At 47.4% G+C, this 20,704-nt stretch overlaps 1 protein-coding gene across 1 annotated transcript in view; it reads left to right on the forward strand.

Moving 5' to 3' along the window:
• The window catches only part of LOC141271440 (uncharacterized), an 83,678-nt gene that overhangs the window by 39,597 nt on the left and 23,377 nt on the right, over nt 1-20,704 (forward strand). Inside the window, exons 7-11 of the mRNA XM_073681515.1 lie at nt 17,645-17,782; nt 17,912-18,091; nt 18,175-18,298; nt 18,382-18,491; nt 18,675-18,765. Coding sequence (XP_073537616.1) covers nt 17,645-17,782; nt 17,912-18,091; nt 18,175-18,298; nt 18,382-18,491; nt 18,675-18,765 — 643 coding nt within the window. The remainder of the gene's footprint in view (nt 1-17,644; nt 17,783-17,911; nt 18,092-18,174; nt 18,299-18,381; nt 18,492-18,674; nt 18,766-20,704) is intronic.

Consider the following 20,704-nt stretch of genomic DNA (forward strand, 5'->3'; position numbering starts at 1 on the left):
TGATCACGACCTCCGGTTCTTGGCTGAGGGATGATTTACCTCCACCAACTTGGGAATCCGGTACCCTTCCACAGCCTGACCCTTCACCCGATATAACGCGGGTTTGCAACGGTTGCTGTCCGTTCTGCTCTCTTAGGGTCCCTTCTGCCTTCTTGTTTCTGGAGCCTTTCTACTCCTCTGTCTCTTCTCCTTCCTTCTCCTTCTTCTCTTGTCCTCTCTGGCCCCGGCCTTCTCTCTAGGCCTGCCTCGTGGAGCTGAGCTCAGACTGAGCCGTGGCTCCCTGTCAGCTCTGACTGAACTACTCTCTACTCCTTTTCTCTCTCTTACTCACTGACCTAAGATGGCTCCCACCTTTTATCTGCTTCTCTGTATCTGAGCTCAGGTGACTTGCACCCAATGAGCTCCTTCCTGTGCTCCAGAAACCGCCCCCTTCTGCTCCTACACCACTGGGTTCTCTTCCCCCTCCCCACTCCAGCCAGGGACATGGTCAGTTGTGCCTGCAATATGGAAGCACCGTCGAGCTGTCCCCCGGAAATGGGGAGTGTGTGCGTGTATGCAGCTAACTGAGCCCTGGTCCACACTTCATCCTTACCTGGAAGTGGAATATCACACCTCTGGTTGAGGTGCAATACCCCTGTAGCAACCGAACCCTCGGGGCGCTACATTCCCCCCTGGTAAACCACAGCACGTCCTCGGGCTGGAACAGAGCAAAAGACAATACAAAAACATGCAAGTTTTTTAGAATGCATTCACATATAAGATTATAAACCACTATAACTCATCCCTTTATGGGAGGCAATTTTTCTCTTTTAACGTTACTGGCACATTTTCTCTTTCAACAATTATTATAAGACTCTCTTCACATATATAAAACATTACAAAACTCTTTTCACTTTTATAATCACATTTGTCACATATAAAACATTTTCCTTATAAACATTCTTCATGTAAAACTTTTGTTAACTGGTCACAGTGCGCTTTGCGACCAGGTGTCCATCTTTCTATAAAATGCAAACTTGTAAACACAAACACGAGGGACCCGTTCGTAAACCCCCAACGAAGGCCCTGGGGTGGCTGCAGGGCGTAGCTGATCCAGCTGCTGGACCTCGTCTTCGGCCACCTCTAACGGGTTTTTGTTCTGAGGTCAGTTGTTGTTGTAGTCTCTTATAAAACCAGTAGGGGGCACTTTAGGAAGTGCAACTATGTACAGAATTGACCGCTCCCAGTCCTCGGCCGGATAGTTCACTAAGTTGGCTGCTCCCAGTCCTCAGCCGGTTTTAACTGACCCGATGCCGGGTAACTCTATGTAACAGTCTCTTTACCCCGACGGGTAACTATATACATTGTACGCTGCCGCTCCTTAGTAGCGGTATCCTCCTTGCGCACCTTCTTCCTCCTCATAGTGTTCTTCAGACCCGTCCTCGTCCTCCGGGCAGCAATTCTCTTGATACTGTTCCTCCTCCACCCTCTGGACATTGAGGGCATACACCCTTTTAGACCTCGATGTCGGGTGTATATTACCTGATCTCCCGGGAACAACTCCCGCTTTGGGTGACCCGCTGGCAGGTGACCCTCCACATCCCTCCTGTCAACATGGAGGTCTGTTGCTGGGGCAGAGTCCCGGATAAACGCCCACCCTTTTTCTTGATGGAATCTTACCACGGTCCCAGCAGTTTTAAGACCACGTGCAGCCTGAGGGTTTCGGCGGGTTCGTGTCTTCTCCTCCGCGCTCCGGGCCTGCAGCTGCTCCCTCTTCCGGCGCCGCGCTCGTTCCTCCCTTTCAAGCTGCTCACAGACCGCCTGCCTGCGGGCTGCGGCCGCCCGCGTCTCCTGCGCAAATCCCATCACATCCTCCCCGGTCTGGTCCCATCCTATCTGGACCTCTTCCTCCGGGAGCTGAGGGACATCAATGGGCTATGGGGCAGGCAGGAGCGGACGAAGCAGGGCTCCGTCCTCTGCGGACAGGCCCACCCGGCGACAAGGGTAGACCCACCCCTCTGGTACAGGGACCGGCTCTACATCGGGTCCAGCGAGCTGGCTGTACAGGTCAGTCCCAAGGGGTGGTGGTTTCGGGACCGGGGGCGCAGGGGGTTGGGAGGCACCTGGGAAGGTCAGGCCTTGCGACCGGGCCTGGAGCGGGCCGCTTCCGACCGCACCCGGGGTCAGGGGGCACGACGTGGGGCGTGGCTCAGTGGCGGTGTTCGCAGCTTGAAGCCCAGGTGTATGCGGTGGGAGCGTGGAAGCTTCAGCGGCTGCCGGGACTTCGGGCTCCGCGGCGGGATCCATGGGTAAGCTTACGGCGTCAGGACCCGGGGCAGGGGTGTCTGCCTTACCTGCCTCCGCTGCAGCGCTGTTCTCGGCCTCCGGTCTCCTCTCTCTGTCCTCGGGGGCAGGCGCACTGCCGGGTGCTGGCAGCGTCTCTTGCTGCCGGGTCGCGACTCGCCGGGCCATCTTCCTCCATCCAGCGATGACTTCCCTCTGCGCCCGGACCATCCTCCGGTCCAACTCCTCCAGCGCTGTCCGCAAGAACTCAGGGTCTTCTGCGGGGAGCTAAGCCATCAGCTCCGTGAGGCTGTACGGGGACGCCTCGGCCTGCAGCAGGCCGCTTGCCAGGGTGCTGGAGTTGGTTCTCCTCTCCATCTCCGGGTGTGATCTGGCGAGACTGATCCAAACCACACCCTGCCCCCCGGTTTTCTTCTCTTTCCGCCTGAATTGGGGGTGGTCCTGGGGCCATCTTCCGACAATCACTCTCCGAGGTCGCCAACCCACGTTGATGGACATCTCTACAGCCGCACTCATGGCTGTTGGGGGTGGGCTCCGTCTTTGGCTCCATTCTGGGACCTGGCCCACGATGGGTGGTGGCTTCTTGTGGTCTTTTGGCGCGCACATCACGGCGTCCGCTCTGCCGGGGAGGGCGCCATTTTCAATACAGTGAAACAGTCTCTTTTCAGGCGCGCAATACCCGTTTGTGGCGGGTTGGTCACAATCCTGCCGACTACACCAAAAGCTGACTCTCCCCCTGGGCCGTGGGGTACCCGGAACCGGGCCTTCTGGTGTACAGTGCTGATGGGGGTAGTAGTGGCAACACGATCCCGTGGCTCAGGGTGGTCAGACCAAATGGTGGCAGTCTATTTATCAGTGTTTTGAATGTCCGACTACTCCACCCGTGGATTGCGGTCAGAGATAACCGCCGCTGCGAGGCAGACCGCTGAGGCTGGTGTTGGTGTGCAGCACAGGGATAGGATAACTCCCCACGGGAAGAGTGTAGCCTCAGGGCAGTATAGGTGGATGTTGGGGGTGATGGTGCCGGCGCAGCAGAAATCACACAGAGTCCAATGATGCAGTCCAGGGTCTTTTACTCACAGTTGTTATCCAAGTCACTTCTGTCAGCAATGACTGCCCAAGCCGTGCTGTGTCCACCAGGTGAGGAGCTCGGTCACCCCCCAGGCAATTCAGGAGTATGGCACAGGACCCCCTTCTGTCCTTTCTCTGGCCTCTCGTGCCCCACCATTGACCAAACTTCTGTCCAGCTACCGCGGATCGTGTCGGGTAAGCATTGGCCTCCGCTTCCCGCTATCCTATATGGTGCCTTCCTAGCAGGTTTGGCGGGGGGTCGCACCAATAAATGATCACGACCTCCGGTTCTTGGCTGAGGGATGATTTACCTCCACCAACTTGGGAATCCGGTACCCTTCCACAGCCTGACCCTTCACCCGATATAACGCGGGTTTACAACGGTTGCTGTCCGTTCTGCTCTCTTAGGGTCCCTTCTGCCTTCTTGTTTCTGGAGCCTTTCTACTCCTCTGTCTCTTCTCCTTCCTTCCTTCTCCTTCTTCTCTTCTCCTCTCTGGCCCCAGCCTTCTCTCTAGGCCTGCCTCGTGGAGCTGAGCTCAGGATGAGCCGCGGCTCCCTGTCAGTTGTGACTGAACTACTCTCTACTCTTTTTCTCTCTCTTACTCACTGACTTAAGATGGCTCCCACCTTTTATCTGCTTCTCTGTATCTGAGCTCAGGTGACCTGCACCCAATGAGCTCCTTCCTGTGCTCCAGAAACCGCCCCCTTCTGCTCCTACACCACTGGGTTCTCTTCCCCCTCCCCACTCCAGCCAGGGACATGGTCAGTTGTGCCTGCAATATGGAAGCACCGTTGAGCTGTCCCCCGGAAATGGGGAGTGTGTGCGTGTATGCAGCTAACTGAGCCCTGGTCCACACTCCATCCTTACCTGGAAGTGGAATATCACACCTCTGGTTGATGTGCCATACCCCTGTAGCAACCGAACCCTCGGGGCGCCACATATGCACGCTGTCAGGATTCAGAAGTCAGCAGTCACATATATACGGCACTGGTAACAACTGATCTGCGGGAGTACTGGGTGTCTCACCTCCATCAATGTCATATAGATGACCTATCCTAAGACACAACCATATTTTCTCTCATCTGAGAAAATCAGTCCAATATGCTTATCACACTCTGATCAGAGTGTGATCTGATTTTCTCAGATGAGTAGAAGATGAAAAAAAAAATTCTACATTGTCAGTCTGTGAAAATTGGACTACACTCGGCTCGAATGTCATCTGAGTGTGATCCAAGTTTTTCCATGGACTCATTGACTTACATGGCCAAGAGCGATCCGAATACCGGATGCAAATCGTGCAAGCTGGAATCTTTGCCTCGGACTTCCGAGGAGAAAATTCAGACATGTGTGTGGCCCCATTGGTCCAAATGCGATCCAATGTTTTGTCAGATCACACTTGTACTAAAAATACAGTTGTCTTCACAAGCCCTAAACATAGGCCATCTACAGTGGCATGTAAAAGTTTGGGCACCCCTGGTCAAAACTACTGTTAAAAAAATTAATTTGCCATCCTACTGACCTGTAGAACTAAGCTACCAGGTTATATAAAATACTGTGGAAAAGTTTTAGGTGTGGAAAAAATGCTGCAGAGCAGAGCTTTTTGTTATTTAATAAAAATAAAGTCAAGGAACAAAAGATAAATCAAATCAATATTTGGTGACCACTGTTTGCCTTCATCAGTTCTTCTAAGTTCTTGCACAGAGTTTTTGAACGAACTTGGACCAGTGGTGTTTCCAAACATCTTGGCGTACTAACCACAGATCTTCTGTGCATGTTGCTTGCACAATTCCTTCTGTCTCCTCATGTAATCCCAGACAGACTGGTTGATGTTGGGATCAGGTTCTGTGGAGGCCATGTAATCACTTCAAGGATTCCTTGGTCTTCTTTACTCTGAAGATTGTTCTTAATGACATTGGCTGTATGTTTGGAGTCATTGTCATCCTGCAGAATAGATTTGGAGCCAATCAGATGCCTCCCTGATGGTACTCCATGACGGATAAATGTCTTCCTGTAATATAAACAACGTTAAAAAATAAACTGCATATGGCTTGTACTCGGATGGCATCCGTGTGCTGCTCATGACTTTCACAGACCAGTAGACTTGCACCAATGAGGTTAATCAGTGACTCGGATCAAAAATGGACTTGTTTTCTTTTTTTTATTGTAGACAGCTCGGCTCCATAAACATCACATACGTTCCACTCCACGCTCATCCTACGCTCTGCTCTATCCACGGCTGTTATGGACTCCCTCGACTCCTCCCCTCCATGTGAATGATCACATGACTGTGACATCATCACAGGTCCTGTGCTCACAGAACAGCCATATATATGGTGTGCGGCTCTGCAGGTGGAGGTATGTGGAGATTCCCCATTACTGGGTGCAGGGGGCATTAAAGGGGTATTCCTATCTACAAGATCCTATCCCAATATGTAGTAGGTGTACCAATAATAATAGTAGCAAATATTTCCAATTAGAAATGTAGTATAGCTCTGATTCGCTATGTCTCTTACCCTATGTACAGGGCATTGCTGTAGCTTAGTATGCAGGCACTAGCAGCCAACGCACTGCCACTATATGTGTGGTCGTAACCATGGATATCTAAGGTACCGTAATGCCCTGCACACTGCCGATATATCTAGTAGCACATGTATGAGATTTCTTAAAAATTTTCAGTATTTTTGCTCCATGGCAATATAGCCTTAAGATGAATAAAGAAGGGCACTTTGCAGTACGATATAGGACGAAGATAGTGAATTCCAAATATGTTTTAGTACAACAGAACGGCTTTATTGTCAGATTGAAAATGTGAGAAATGTATTCTCCTTTCATTGCCTTCGCCAGATTTGGTTTCCTACATTTATAATATTTTAGATGGATTTCTTTATTCAAATCTTACCCATTCTCAATGAAGCTGCGCCAAGTTTCACAAATTTCTTGTTGAAACTAATAGGAGTATAATCAGTAGATAAATAACATGATTGTTGTACTTCATGATGCTCCCCAAGGATTATGTGCCATCAATGTGGCCTCCAGTAATAATCTGTAACATTCATATGAAGGTGTGACATCTAGCGATGAGCGAGCACTAAAATGCTCGGGAGCTCGATGCTCGGGTCAAGAAAATTGGAATGCTCGGGTGCTCGGTCCGAGTAACGAGCCCAATGTAAGTCTATGGGAAACTCGAGCATTTTTGTGGCGGCTCCCGCCCCCCCAGCGGTCGGCAGAGGGCCTAAAAATTGCCCAAATCAATGGGAATAGTGCTCAAATGACATGGAAACAGCTTTGAGAAGTCCCCTGGATGTATCTGACTCCCAGGTCACTGCTGTCAACAATGTTGTCAGTGGTATTACGCCACTTTTACCGACTCACAATAAAACATACAAAAACAACCAAAATGGATTTTCCTGGGAAATATGTTAAGGAACATCATTTCCAGGATAATGTCTTGTATATTAGGCAAAATAAAAGAAAAATATGCAAAAACAAAAATGCTCCTCCACACCTTGGGCTATGTTCACACGTAGCGTTTTTTTATGCGTTTTTGCACTTTTGCATTGCTTTCAACAGTGAAAAATGTATTCACCGAGAAATGTCATTTTAACATTTTACTACCTTATCTGGCCATGTGGTGTATGAGACATCATCAGACACACCCTATTTCATTTATGAAGGAGGGACTCTGAAAGTCACAAACACTATTTTTATAGCCTTACTATTCTTAAAGGGCCAGCAGTCGGCTATGCTTTGTTGTTCTCATTATTAAAGAGTGGGTATCCTATACTGTAATTGCGTATGCAGTGACTGCAAGGGCTGCCAAAAATTTGGACATACCCCAATACCCATTTGAAGAGACATAGAGGAGGGTCTCAGTAAAAAAAAATGTTCCCGGTACAAAGGAGTGGGACTCCTATAGTGGTAATGCCCATGCAGTGACTGCAAGGGTTGCCAAAATTTGGGGAAAACCCCAATAACAATTTAAAGACACATAGAGCTAGTCCACAGTAACGACATGTTCCCATTAGAAAGGAGAGGGTCTGCTATACAGTTATAGGGTATGCAGTGAATCCAACAGCTGCCAAAATTTAGGAAAAACCCTACTAACAATTTAAAGACACATAGAGCTGGGCCACAGTAATGACACGTTCCCATTAAAAAGGAGAGGGTCTGCTATACAGTTATAGGGTATGCAGTGAGTCCAAAGGCTGCCAAAATTTAGGAAAAACCCCACTAACAATTTAAAGACATATAGAGCTGGGCCACAGTAACGACATGTTCCCATTAGAAAGGAGCAGTTGTGTTATCCAGTTATAGGGTATGCAGTAAGTTCAACGGGTGCCAAAATTTAGGACAAACCCTACTAACAATTTAAAGAAACATAGAGCTGGGCCACAGTAATGACATGTCCCCATTAGAAAGGAGAGGGTCTCCCATACTGTTTGTTTATGCAGTGAATGCAATGGCTCTCAAAAATTTAGACGCACCCCAATACCCCTTTGAAGAGACATAGAGGAGGGTCTCAGTAAAAAAAATGTTCCCATTAGAATGGAGTCGGTCTCTTATAGTGGTAATTTCCATGCAGTGACTGCAAGGGCTGCCAAAATTTGAGAAAAACCCCAATAACAATTTAAAGACACATAGAGCTGGGTCAAAGTAACGACATCTTCCCATTAGAAAGGAGAGGGTCTGCTATACAGTTATAGGGTATGCAGTGAGTCCAACGGCTGCCAAAATTTAGGAAAAACCCTACCAACGATTTAAAGACACACAGTGCTGGGCCATAGTGACGACATGTTCCCATTAAAAAGGAGAGGGTCTGCTATACAGTTATAGGGCATGCAGTGAGTCCAACCGCTGCCAAAATTTAGGAAAAATCCTAGTAACAATTTAAAGACACATAGAGCTGGGCCTCAGTAACGACATATTCCTAGAAAGGTGGGGTTGTGCTATCCAGTTATAGGGTATGCAGTGAATCCAACAGATGCCAAAATTTAGGAAAAACCCTACTAGCAATTTAAAGACACATAGAGCTGGGCCACAGTAACAACATGTTCCCATTAGAAAGTAGAGGGTCTCCCATACTGTTTGCCTATTCAGTGAATGCAACGGCTGCCAAAAAATTTGGAGGCACTCCAATACCCCTTCCAAGAGATGTAAAGGAGGGCCTCCTGAAAACAGTGTTCCCATTATTAGAAAGTGGGTCTCCCATACTGTTTGCCTATGCAGTGAATGCAATGGCCACCAAAAATTTGGAGGCACTCCAATGCCCCTTTCAAGAGACATAGAGGAGGGCCTCCTGAAAACAATGTTCCCATTATTAGGAACTGGGTCTCCCATACTGTTTGCTTATGCAGTGAATGCAATGGCTGCCAAAAATTTGGAGGAACTCCAATGCCCCTTGCAAGAGACGTAGATATAGTGATATGGTAAATATTGTGGTGATATGGTGGTGGAGGATGAGGAGAAGGAGGAGGACAAGAGCAAATAGACAAAATCAGGGAGCTTATACCCATGTCTGGGTGTGAAGACAGAAGTGCATGCGAATAAAGTTAGACCTCCCAAAAAAAAGACACTGTGTTTGAGTTTATGTTATGGTTTTATTATTCGGTGGTGTTGAGAAGTCTGGTCCAATCCAGCCCTTGTTCATTTTTATAAGAGTCAGCCTGTCAGCACTTTCAGTTGACAGGCGTATGCGCCTATCAGTTATAATTCCACCAGCGGCACTAAAAACCTGCTCTGACAAAGCGCTAGCAGCAGGGCAGGCCAGGACCTCCAAGGCATTGAGAGCCAGTTCATGCCACGTGTCCAGCTTGGATACCCAATAATTATAAGGCACAAATGAATCACGGAGTACATTGGTATGGTCGGCAAGGTACTCCCTCACCATCTTCCGAAACGTTTTTCTCCTTGTGAGAGTACCCCGCACCTCAGGGCGTGTGCGATGGAAGGGTCTGAGAAAACTGTCCCAGAACTTTGACATTGTTCCCCCGCCTCTGCTGGATTGCATTTGGGTCTGTCACGCCTGTACTCCTTGGTTGTCCAATGAACTGTGACCTCTGCCGCTAGCGTTTTCAGATGGGAATTTTTTAAATAATTCCTCAAAAAGGGCCTTCTCGTATTGTCCCATTTTATTAGGCCTGTCCGCCGCGAGAATAAGAGACAAAGTTCTCCTTGTAGTATGGGTCTCGAAGTGTCACCAACCAGTAATGTCTGTCACCCAAAATTTGGACAACGCGAGAGTCACGGGAAAGGCAGTGTAACATAAACTCAGCCATGTGTGTCAGACTGCAAAGAGGCAAGACTTCCGTGTCCTCACCAAGAGGACAACTGACCATGCTCACCTCCTCCTCCTCCTCCGCTTCCTCCTCCTCCCTGTCCTCAGGCTATCCACGCTGAACTGAAGACGGAATGACAGTTGTGCAGGTAGTACTGTCTATAGCGCAGGAAACTAGCTCCTGTTCCTCCTCCTCTTCCTCATTGTCACCCAATCCACGGTGGGATGAGATGAGCCTGGGCTGTGTGGAATCACCCTGTATGATTCCTTGCTCCATCGCATCGTGCTCCTCCTGCAATGCATCCTCTTTAATTGTGAGCAGAGAGCGTTTCAGAAGACAGAGAAGTGGGATGGTGACGCTAATTATGGCATCATCGCCACTCACAATCTTGGTGAAGTCCTCAAAGTTTTGGAGTATGGTACAGATGTCTGACATCCATGTCCATTACTGAGGTCTTATGTGTGGAGTCTGACCTGTATAACGATGGCACCGATGGTGTTGATGCTGGTAGTCAACAACTGCCCTTTTCTGCTCACAGATTCTTCCCAACATCTGCAATGTAGAGTTCCAACGCGTGGGGACATCGCACACCAGTCAGTGAGCTGGAAGCTGCAAATGCTGCTGAAGGAGGCAAGGGCGGCGGAAGCTGTAGCTGACTTTATAAAATGGGCACACATGAGACGTACTTTGACAAGGAGATGCGACAGATCTGGGTAGGTTTTGAGAAACCGCTGAACCACGAGGTTAAGCACATGGAACAGGCATGGTACGTGTCTGAGCTCGCTTCAGAGCCGCCACCAGGTTCCGGCCATTGTCACACACGACCATGCCTGGCAGTAGGGTCAGCGGTGTCAGCCACAGATCTGCCTGTTCTTTCAGAGCTGTTCACAACTCTTCAGCCGTGTGCGATTTGTCATGTAAGCAAATTAGCTTCAGCACAGCACAGCCTGTTGCCTTTTGGCCGAGACAGTGGTGAAGTGCTTCCAGCTTATAACTGATGTGGTTATTTTGGAGATGGAGGCTGAAGAGGAGGAGGTGCAGGAGCTGTAGAATGTGGGGGCAACCCTGATTGACCCAGGGCGCGCAATCCTTGGCGTCGGGAGGGCGTGTTCCATCCCAAGGTCCGACTGGGTCCCGGCTTCCATTAACACAGTGTGCCGTCAGCGAGATGTACCGTTCCTGCCCACAAGCACTTGTCCATGTGTCCATGGTTAGGTGGACTTTCCCAGTAACTGCGTTGTTGAGGGCATGGCTAATGTTGTGGGACACGTGCTCTTGTAATGTGGGGACGGCACACCGGGATAAATAGTGGCGTCTGGAGACCGAGTGCCGAGGGACGGCCGCTGCCATCAGGTTGCGGAAAGCTTTAGTCTCCACGAGCCTAAAAGGCAACATTTCGAGTACAAGCATTCGCGAAATGTGTGAATTTAGTAGTGTGGTCTGTGGGGCATTGGCTTCGTATTTGCGCTTGCATTCCAAGGACTGGGGTATGCACAACGCTGCACTGGGACAAGGACATGAACATGCTTGCTGATGCTGTTAGTTGAGAGTGTGTAACAACAAGTGCAGGGCGAGAGGCATCTTCACATGCGCCATGGACAGGGGATTGGCATGCACTCCCATCAGTGGAAGAACCAGTGGTGTCACCCGCAGACACTGTTTCTGGACCCTGGGGTTCGGCCCACTTAGTCAGGTGCTGTGTTGCCATGTGCCTGATCATGCTGGTGGTGGTCAGGCTGCTAGTTTTGCTACCCCTGCTGATGCTGGCCTGGCAGGTGGTGCAAATGGCCTTTTTGGGGTTATTTGCAGAGTCGTTAAAAAAACAACCAGACTCGGGAAGACCTAACAGTTGTACTGGCAACTTCCGTCATACTGGCATTACGGGTAACGCTTTCCCGCCTTGTATCTGCGGCCACCACACTGCTTCTTCCTGCCTGTTGTGGTGCTACGCCTCCCTCCCCCTGTGCGCTGCTGTCCTCGCTCTGCATGTCCCCGTGCCAGGTTGGGTCAGTTAGTATATCATCCACCACCTCGTCTTCCACTTCCGCACCCTGGTACATATAATTAATAATAATATATAATTATGATATATAATATATAATGATAATATATAATTAATAATTATAATATACTGGAAGCCAATCGACCATCCAGCATACCTTAAATGGGACAGTTTCCATCCAAAACTCATGAAAAACTCTATTGTCTACAGCCAAGCCATCAGATACAATTAGATATGTTCCAACCCTATGGATAGAGACAAACACCTTGGTGGCCTCAGAAAGACCTTTTTGAATCAGGGCTACAATCCAAGAACAATTGAGAACCAGATTACAAGAGCCACCAGAATATCAAGGAATCATCTCCTACATTACAAAACTAAACAAGAAAGCAACCGGGTGCCTCTAGTAGTCACCTACATTCCAAATCTGGAGGTGCTAAGGAGAGCTGCACGGAAACTACAACCCTTACTACAAAAAGATGCCTGAATACAATCCATATTTCCAGACTCCCCACTTCTGTGTTTCAGGCTGCCCCCAAATCTAAGAAGCATCATTGTCAGAAGCTCCCTGTCATCGCCACCAGCTCCAGGTACCGTTCCCTGTAACCAGAAAAAATGTAAAGCCTGTACATTTATAATGACCACAGACAAGATAAAGATCCCCAATTCACCCAACTCACATCAGGACTACAAGATCCCAGGTACTTTGAGCTGTATCACATCTAATGTTGTGTACTTAATTATATGTACCAAATGTCCAGCTGGGGGTCTGTATGTAGGAGAGACAGGGAAAAAACTGAGGACAAGGATGAATCTTCATCGCCACACAATAAAATAAAAAAAATAGATCTACCTGTGGCCGAGCATTTTTGTCTCCCTGATCACAACATCAAAGACATGAAATTATTGGTATTAAAAGGTAATTTCAAATCTCAGAGAGACAGAAAACTTTGGGAATATAAACTCATGGTGACCTTTGACACCTTCAGAGCAAGAATGAATGTGTCGCATGGATTTATGTCATTCTACATCAACTAAGGAATGTGCTCCTCTTAATTGAGGGGTCATCACAGCCCTGGACCAGACCTCACAGGACAATACAACTTTCACACTCCTTATCCATGAACTGCTCCAATATTTACAGCCAGAACTGTGTTTATCTTTCCCCATAGCAATAGCTCTGCTTTCCGTCACCTGTCTCATCTACTGCATTATTTCCTTGTCCTCTTGTATATACACTGCTTAAAAAAATAAAGGGAACACTTAAACAACAGAATATAACTCCAAGTAAATCAAACTTCTGTGAAATCAAACTGAAAACTTAGGAAGCAACACTGATTGACAATCAATTTCACATGCTGTTGTGCAAATGGAATAGACAATAGATGGAAATTATTGGCAATTATCAAGACACCCTCAATAAAGGAGTGTTTTTGCAAGTGGGGACCACAGACCACATCTCAGTACCAATGATTTCCGGCTGATGTTTTGGTCACTTTTGAATGTTGGTTGTGCTTTCACACTCGTGGTAGCATGAGACGGACTCTAGAACCCACAGAAGTTGCTCAGGTAGTGCACCTCATCCAGGATGGCACATCAATGTGAGCTGAGGCAAGAAGGTTTGCTGTGTCTGTCAGCGTAGTGTCCAGAGGCTGGAGGCGCTACCAGGAGACAGGCCAGTACACCAGGAGACATGTAGGGGGCCGTAGAAGGGCAACAACCCAGCAGCAGGACCGCTACCTCCGCATTTGTGCAAGGAGGAACAGGAGGAGCACTGCCAGAGCCCTGAAAAATTACCTCCAGCCGGCCACAGATGTGCATGTGTCTGCACAAACGGTTAGAAACTAGCTCCATGAGAGTGGTATGAGGGTCCGACGTCCACAGATGGGGGTTATGCTCACAGCCCTACACCGTGCAGGACGCTTGCCATTTGCCACAGAACACCAGGATTGGCAAAGTCGCCACTGGCGCCCTGTGCTCTTCACAGATGAAAGCAGGTTCACACTGAGCTCATGTGACAGACGTGACAGAGTCTGGAGACACCGTGGAGAGCGATCTGCTGCCTGCAACATCCTTCAGCATGACCGGTTTGGCAGTGGGTCAGTAATGGTGTGGGGTGGCATTTCTTTGGAGGGCCGCACAGCCCTCCATGTGCTCGCCAGAGGTAGCCTGACTGCCATTAGGTACCGAGATGAGATCCTCAGACCCCTTGTGAGACCATATGCTGGTGCGGTTGGCCCTGGGTTCCTCCTAATGCAGGACAATGCCAGACCTCTTGTGGCTGGAGTGTGACAGCAGTTCCTGCAAGATGAAGGCATTAAAGCTATGGACTGGCCCGCCCTTTCCCCAGACCTGAATCCGATTGAGCACATCTGGGATATCATGTCTCGCTCCATCCACCAACGTCACGTTGCACCACAGACTGTTCAGGAGTTGGCAGATGCTGTAGTCCAGGTCTGGGAGGAGATCCCACAGGAGACCATCCGCAACCTCATCAGGAGCATGCCGAGGCGGTGTAGGGAGGTCATACAGGCACGTGGAGGCCACACACAATACTGTGCCTCATTTTGACTTGTTTTAAGGACATTACATCAAAGTTGAATCAGCCTGTGGTGTGTTTTTCCACTTTAATTTTGGGGGTGACTCCAAATCTAGGCCTCCATTGGTTAATAAATTTGATTTTCATTGATGATTTTTGTGTGATTTTGTTGTCAGCACATTCAACTTTGTACAGAACAAAATTTTCAATGAGGATATTTCATTCATTCAGATCTAGGATGTGTTATTTGAGTGTTCCCTTTATTTTTTTGAGCAGTGTAAATATGTGACTCTTCAGATTCTATGATATACTAGCCTGATGAAGAGGACTGAGTAGTCTCGAAAGCTTGCAACTTGTTAACATCTGTTCAGTTAGCCATTAAAAGGTATCAACCACTGAGGACTCTCAAATCTAAATATATTTTGCTATCTACTGGCTAACACGGTACAAAAATATATATTTTCCCTGTAAATATCAGGCCTGTAATTTACTAATACTATTCTTCACAGAGACCTAGTGTGAATAGCTTGACCGACACACTGCAACCAAATGGAAGGCAGAAATGGCTGATTTTGGAACGCTGTTATATGTGATATGTCTGACTAAGAACCATGATTTTAAATAGCAGGCCTGTAATTTACTAATACTATTCTTCACAGAGACCTAGTGTGAATAGCTTGGCCGACACACTGCAACAGAATGGAAAAGGAGGCCAATATTTTCCATGTTCAGTTCAAATTTCTGAATTTTTATAGCTGAAATATGGAACAGCAGTGCTAACAAGCAAATGGAGCAGAAAAATGGTGTACTCTGGATTGCTTTTTAAGCAAATAACCAGGATTAAGATAAAAAAAAATTGCCCAGGCCTCTGATATATGGGGCTATGTCTACAAATATCTATATTACAGCAGCAGCAGACTGGATGTTCAAAGGACCCTCTTGCACTATATGCACTGCAGTCTTCCACATACACTGCCTGCCTGCCTAACTCCTGCTATCACCACTGAATATATGCAGCTGTAGTTCAGATGGATATATATATAAAGGTGCATCTCACTAAATTAGAATATCATCAAAAAGTTAATTTATTTCAGTTCTTCAATACAAAAAGTGAAACTCATAGTCATTACAAACAGTGATCTATTTCAAGTGTTTATTTCTGTTAATGTTGATGATTAGGGCTTACAGCCAATGAAAACACAAAAGTCATTATCTCAGCAAATTAAAATAATTAACAAAAAACTCCTGCAAAGGCTTCCTAATCATTTAAAAAGGTCCCTTAGTCTGTTCCAGTAGGCTACACAATCATGGGGAAGACTGCTGAGTTGACAGATGTCCAGAAGGCAGTCATTGACACACCCCACAAGGTCCCAGAGTTCCAATTTTCATTTGTAAATCAAGGTCCCAGAGTATGGAGGAAGAGTGATGAGGGACACAATCCAAGCTAATGAGGTCTAGTGTGAAGTTTCCTCAATCAGTGATGGTTTGGGGAGCCATGTCATCTGCTGGTGTAGGTCCACTGTGTTTTATCAAGACCAAAGACAGCGCAGCCGTCTACCAGGAAATTTTAGAGCACTTCAAGCTTCCCTCTACCGATAAGCTTTTTGGAGATGGAAATTTAATTCTCCAGCAAGACTTGGCACCTGTCCACACTGGCAAAAGTACCAATACCTCGTTTAAAAACAACAGTATCACTGTGCTTGATTGGCCAGCAAGCTCGCCTGACCTTAACCCCATAGAGAATCTATGGGGTATTGTCAAGAGGAAGATGAGAGACACCAGACCCAGCAATGCAGACGAGCTGAAGGCTGCTATCAAAGCAACCTGGGCTTCCATAACACCTCAGCAGTGCCACAGGCTGATCACCTCCATGTCACTCCGCATTGATGCAGTAATTGATGCAAAAGGAGCCCCAACAAAGTATTGAGTGCGTTTACTGAACATACTGTTAGAATCTATGTTGTTTTACTATCGGCCATCTTGTTGTGGTTTGCTGGCTTCTAGTCTTTTCCTCTGGTGCTGGGTTTCTTGGTCACGTGATCTCTGCACTCTTTATTACCCAGCACCTGGCCCCCATTCCCTGCTGGACATCAGTGTTGTTTCGCTCGTGCTCTGGCTAAGTAGCCTGGTTTAGTTCTTCTTGCTTTTGACTATTGTTATCCTGGGACTTCTTGTTCCACCAGTTTTGTTTCCTTTGATTTTCGTTTCTGCAACTAACTTTTCTGCTAGGAGGTCTCCTGCTTTTGCTCCCAGTCCTTAGATCTTTTAGGGACCCCTTTCCCTTTCCTACAGGTCTTCGTTTGAGTTCAGTGCAGGAGTTTCGGTGGGGCTATTCATAAGAAATAGGGCACCCACCCCAGCGTAGGGTAAAGCTGAGTCTTAGTGCAGGGGCAACTTTTCCCTCCGATTCCTTAGTTCTAAGTTGCAGAACATAACACATACATTTCAGTAGGCCAACATTTCGGATTTTAAAACCATTTTTCAAGCTGTTGTTATAAAGTATTCTAATTTACTGAGATGATGACTTTTGTGTTTTCATTGGCTATAAGCCATAATCATCAACATTAACAGAAATAAACACTTGAAATAGATCACTCTGTAATGACTCTATATAATAGATGAGTTTCACTTTTTGTATTGAAGAACTGAAATAAATTAACTTTTTGATGATATTCTAATTTAGTGAGTTGCACCTGTATATATGTTGTGGAATACCTATACTAACTATAAACAAGCAAATCTCTCCCTGACTCAGCAGCACCTCTCCCTACTCTGCCTGGTTCCGGGGTAGACTGTGACGAGCATGGCGGTGCCAGGTCTTATATACAGTAGACCTGATGACGCTGTGCGGCCAGCCAATCACTGTAATGCCCACAACCAACATGGCTATGGCATTACAGTGCGTGGCAAGCAATCCCTGCACGTTCATTGGCTCTCTAAAGAGCGCCAAACATGCAGGGCGGGGACCCGAGTTCCCGCCCAAGCAACCCGGAAATACTCACCGAGCTTGTTGAGCACCGTGATGCTCGGGTGAGTACCGAGCAGTGGCGAGCAAGTTTGCTCATCACTACTGACATCACTTTGACCTCGAACATGGAGGAGCTGTGTTAATAACATACTAAATCTTCCAGTTCACATAAAGAGAGAATACAACATCTACACATTCTGTTTTCTCATCTCCAGTAATTGTATTATTATTACATGGGATCTTTATGATGTTACATCGCCATCTTCTCCCCATTCAGGTCCCTACAATATCGGATCCTCTCAGTGGCCATCTTCTATATAAGGCCACGGCCCCACTATCAATATCTGGTCAGTATTCGGTCAGCATTTTTTCTCAGGAGTGGGAGACAAAACCATGTGAGGAACAATCAGAGAAAAGGTATAATAGAAACAAGTCACCAATTCTGCATTTATCATCCACTCTTGTTTTGGCTCCCACTCCTGAGAAAAAATACTGACTGAATACAGACCAAATATTGATAGTAGGGCCGTGGCCTAAGAGAATTTTCCTGATTGACCCGTCAAGGATGGATAGGAACAGGGACAAGATGACGGAGAGGATATTACACTTCACCCTAGAGATCCTCTTCCGGCTTACTGGAGAGGTGAGAGATTCTGATGACGTCACATTACATCATTCTTATCTATGGGAATAACAGATGGACAGAACTGGAGAGGTGAGGACTCTGGAAATGTCTGTAGTGAGATTTATTAATGTGTCTCTCCATAACCAGGATTACACAGTAGTGAAGAAGACCTCTAGTGAGCGCTGTCAGGACCCTGTGTCTGAGGGATGTGGAAGACCCCTGAGCCCTATCACGGAGCCTCCACCTCACCCCCTGATACATAAGGACATCAATGACCAGAAGATCCTAGAACTCACCTACAAGATGATTGAGCTGCTGACTGGAGAGGTGACACTGCTGGGAATGCTGGGACATTATACAGTAACGCTATGAAGGGATCGGGGTGATGACTGTATCTTTGTATGTGTCAGGTTCCTATAAGGTGTCAGGATGTCACCGTCTATTTCTCCATAGAGGAGTGGGAGTATTTAGAAGGACACAAAGATCTGTACAAGGACGTCATGATGGATGTTCCCCAGCCCCTCACATCACCAGGTAATAGGCAGGACTAAATACACACGGCCTATAATCATCTATATGTAAAGAATGAATTCAGTCCATGTATGTGTTTCCTTCAGTTCTATCCAGTAAGAGGACAACACCAGAGAGATGTCCCCATCCTCTTCTTCCACAGGACTGTAAACAAGAAGATCCCAATGTTCCTCAGGATCTTCAAGTAAATGGAGAGGTGTAATGACATATCCCCTATGATGTGTAGACGGCTGTGAAGGTCTTGTGTTCAGTCTTGTTTTATCCACCAGTATTATATGTTTTATACTTGTGTAATGAGAACGGTGGAGATGGAAGGATTAGAGCTGATCATAGATGTGACTTCCCCATTTGTCTGTGACTTTTACATTATTTGTTTCAGGGTAAAGATCTGATTCATATTAATACTAAAGAGACATATGTGATGGGTAATGAGTGCTGTAAAGAGGAGATTCCTACAGATGACTACCCAGGTGAGTAGCAACCACTAAATGCAGAGAAGTCACAGATTCGTCTCAGTCACTGGCTTGTACAGTTACATGTTGAATTTTAGGGTTTGTTGCAGAGAGTGCTTTTTATGTGGAGATTAATAACAGAATAAACTAGCACAGAAACCACATAAAATAAAAAAAAAACAAATAAGTGGGAAAAAAACCTGATCCAGAACATACAGCAGTGTTCAAAATAATAGCAGTGTGTTCAAAAAGATGAGTTAAGCACAAAATCTTTATACTAGCTTTTATTTCCATGCATTGGGAACATTGCACACTGTTTTCTAATTCAAAACATGAAGAGAAGTGTATATAATTTTTAACTACTTTACAGAAAATAAAAAAAATGAACATTGGTCTGTTCTAAAAAATAGCAGTGTCTGCATTTGCCTTTACAACCTCACAATACGTACTCTTTTTTTGAGGATTTGGCATTAATATCGATCACTAAGCTAATATTTAGTTGTACACAATTTTTTAGAACTGCTTCACATCTATGTTGCATAGAGTCAACCAACTTCTGACACCTGTTAACTGTTATTCCAGCCCAGGATGCTTTGACTACATAACACAATTTTTTGGTATTAGCTGGCTTTCCCTCAGAAACTGCATTTTTTTTGTCACCCCACAAGTGTTCTATCGGTTAAGGTCCGGGACTTGAGCTGTCCACCCCATAACCTAAATTTTGCTGGACTGTAATCAAGATTTTATTCTTTTACTGGTGTGTTAACGGTCGGTGTCTTGTTGAAACACCCATTTCAAGGGCATATCCTCTTCAGCGTAAGGCAACATGACCTCTTCAAGTATTTTAATATATGCAAACTGGTCCATGATCCCTGGTATGCGGTAAATAGGTCCGGCACCATAGTAAGAGAAACATGTCCATATCATGATGTTTGCACCACCATGCTTCACTGTCTTTGTAACGGGTCTGGGAGGCGGAACCTCTGAGCTACTATACAAGGGGGCGGTCCTTGTAAGGGAGCGGGTGGCAATCAGGGATGACGGGCAGGCAGTCACAGCAGGTGACCGGGACAGTCTCTGAGTGGACGGGCTGGAGGTCACGGCAAGTGACCGGGGCAGTCTCTGGAAGAACGGGCAGGAGGTCACGGCAAGTGACCGGGGCAGTCTCTGGAAGAACGGGCAGGGAGTTACGGCAAGTGACCGGGGCAGTCTCTGGATGAACGGGCAGGGAGTTACGGCAAGTGACCGGGGCAGTCTCTGGGTAAAGGGTAGGTACGACCTGTGATGGCAGAGCCTCCGGGTAGGCTAGCAGGCAGATGGTAGATGTGTGCTCCCAGGTGAGCAAGCGAGAGTCTCTGGAATGGTAGGTGGTCACAGCACGTGACGGCGAAGCCTCCAGGTAGGCTAGCAGGCAGGTAACAGGTGGGCGCTCCCAGGTGAGCGGGCAGGAGTCTCTGGAAAGGCAGATGGTCACAGCACGTGACGGCGGAGCCTCCAGGTAGGCTAGCAGGCAGGTAACAGGTGTGCGCTCCCAGGTGAGCGGGCAGGAGTCTCTGAAAAGGCAGATGGTCACAGCACGTGACGGCGGAGCCTCCAGGTAGGCTAGCAGGCAGGTAACAGGTGTGCGCTCCCAGGTGAGCGGGCAAGCTGGTCCATAGACAGACTGACAGGAGTTGGAAGGCAGACCGTCGGACCTCAGGCTAGCAGGCAGGTGACTGGATATCAGGCAGGACAAAGGCAGCAAGCTGGCAGGAATCTGGCAGGTAACTGGCAGGTAACTGGCAACGGGACCTGAGGGCTGAAGCACAGGTGAGACACAGGTGCAAACAACATTGCTCGGGCACCTCCATTTTGGAGGAGGTGCCCTTTATATGGGAGGTCCTCCGGCAATTGGCCGGGGACTCCTTAGGACGGCGCGCGCGGTCCCTTTAAGAGAGGGGGAGCGCGCGCGCCCTAA

The sequence above is a fragment of the Phyllobates terribilis genome, unplaced genomic scaffold (genome assembly GCF_046119375.1).
Source record: "Phyllobates terribilis strain yellow unplaced genomic scaffold, ASM4611937v1 Scaffold_5__5_contigs__length_657084704, whole genome shotgun sequence".
NCBI classification, from domain to species: domain Eukaryota; kingdom Metazoa; phylum Chordata; class Amphibia; order Anura; family Dendrobatidae; genus Phyllobates; species Phyllobates terribilis.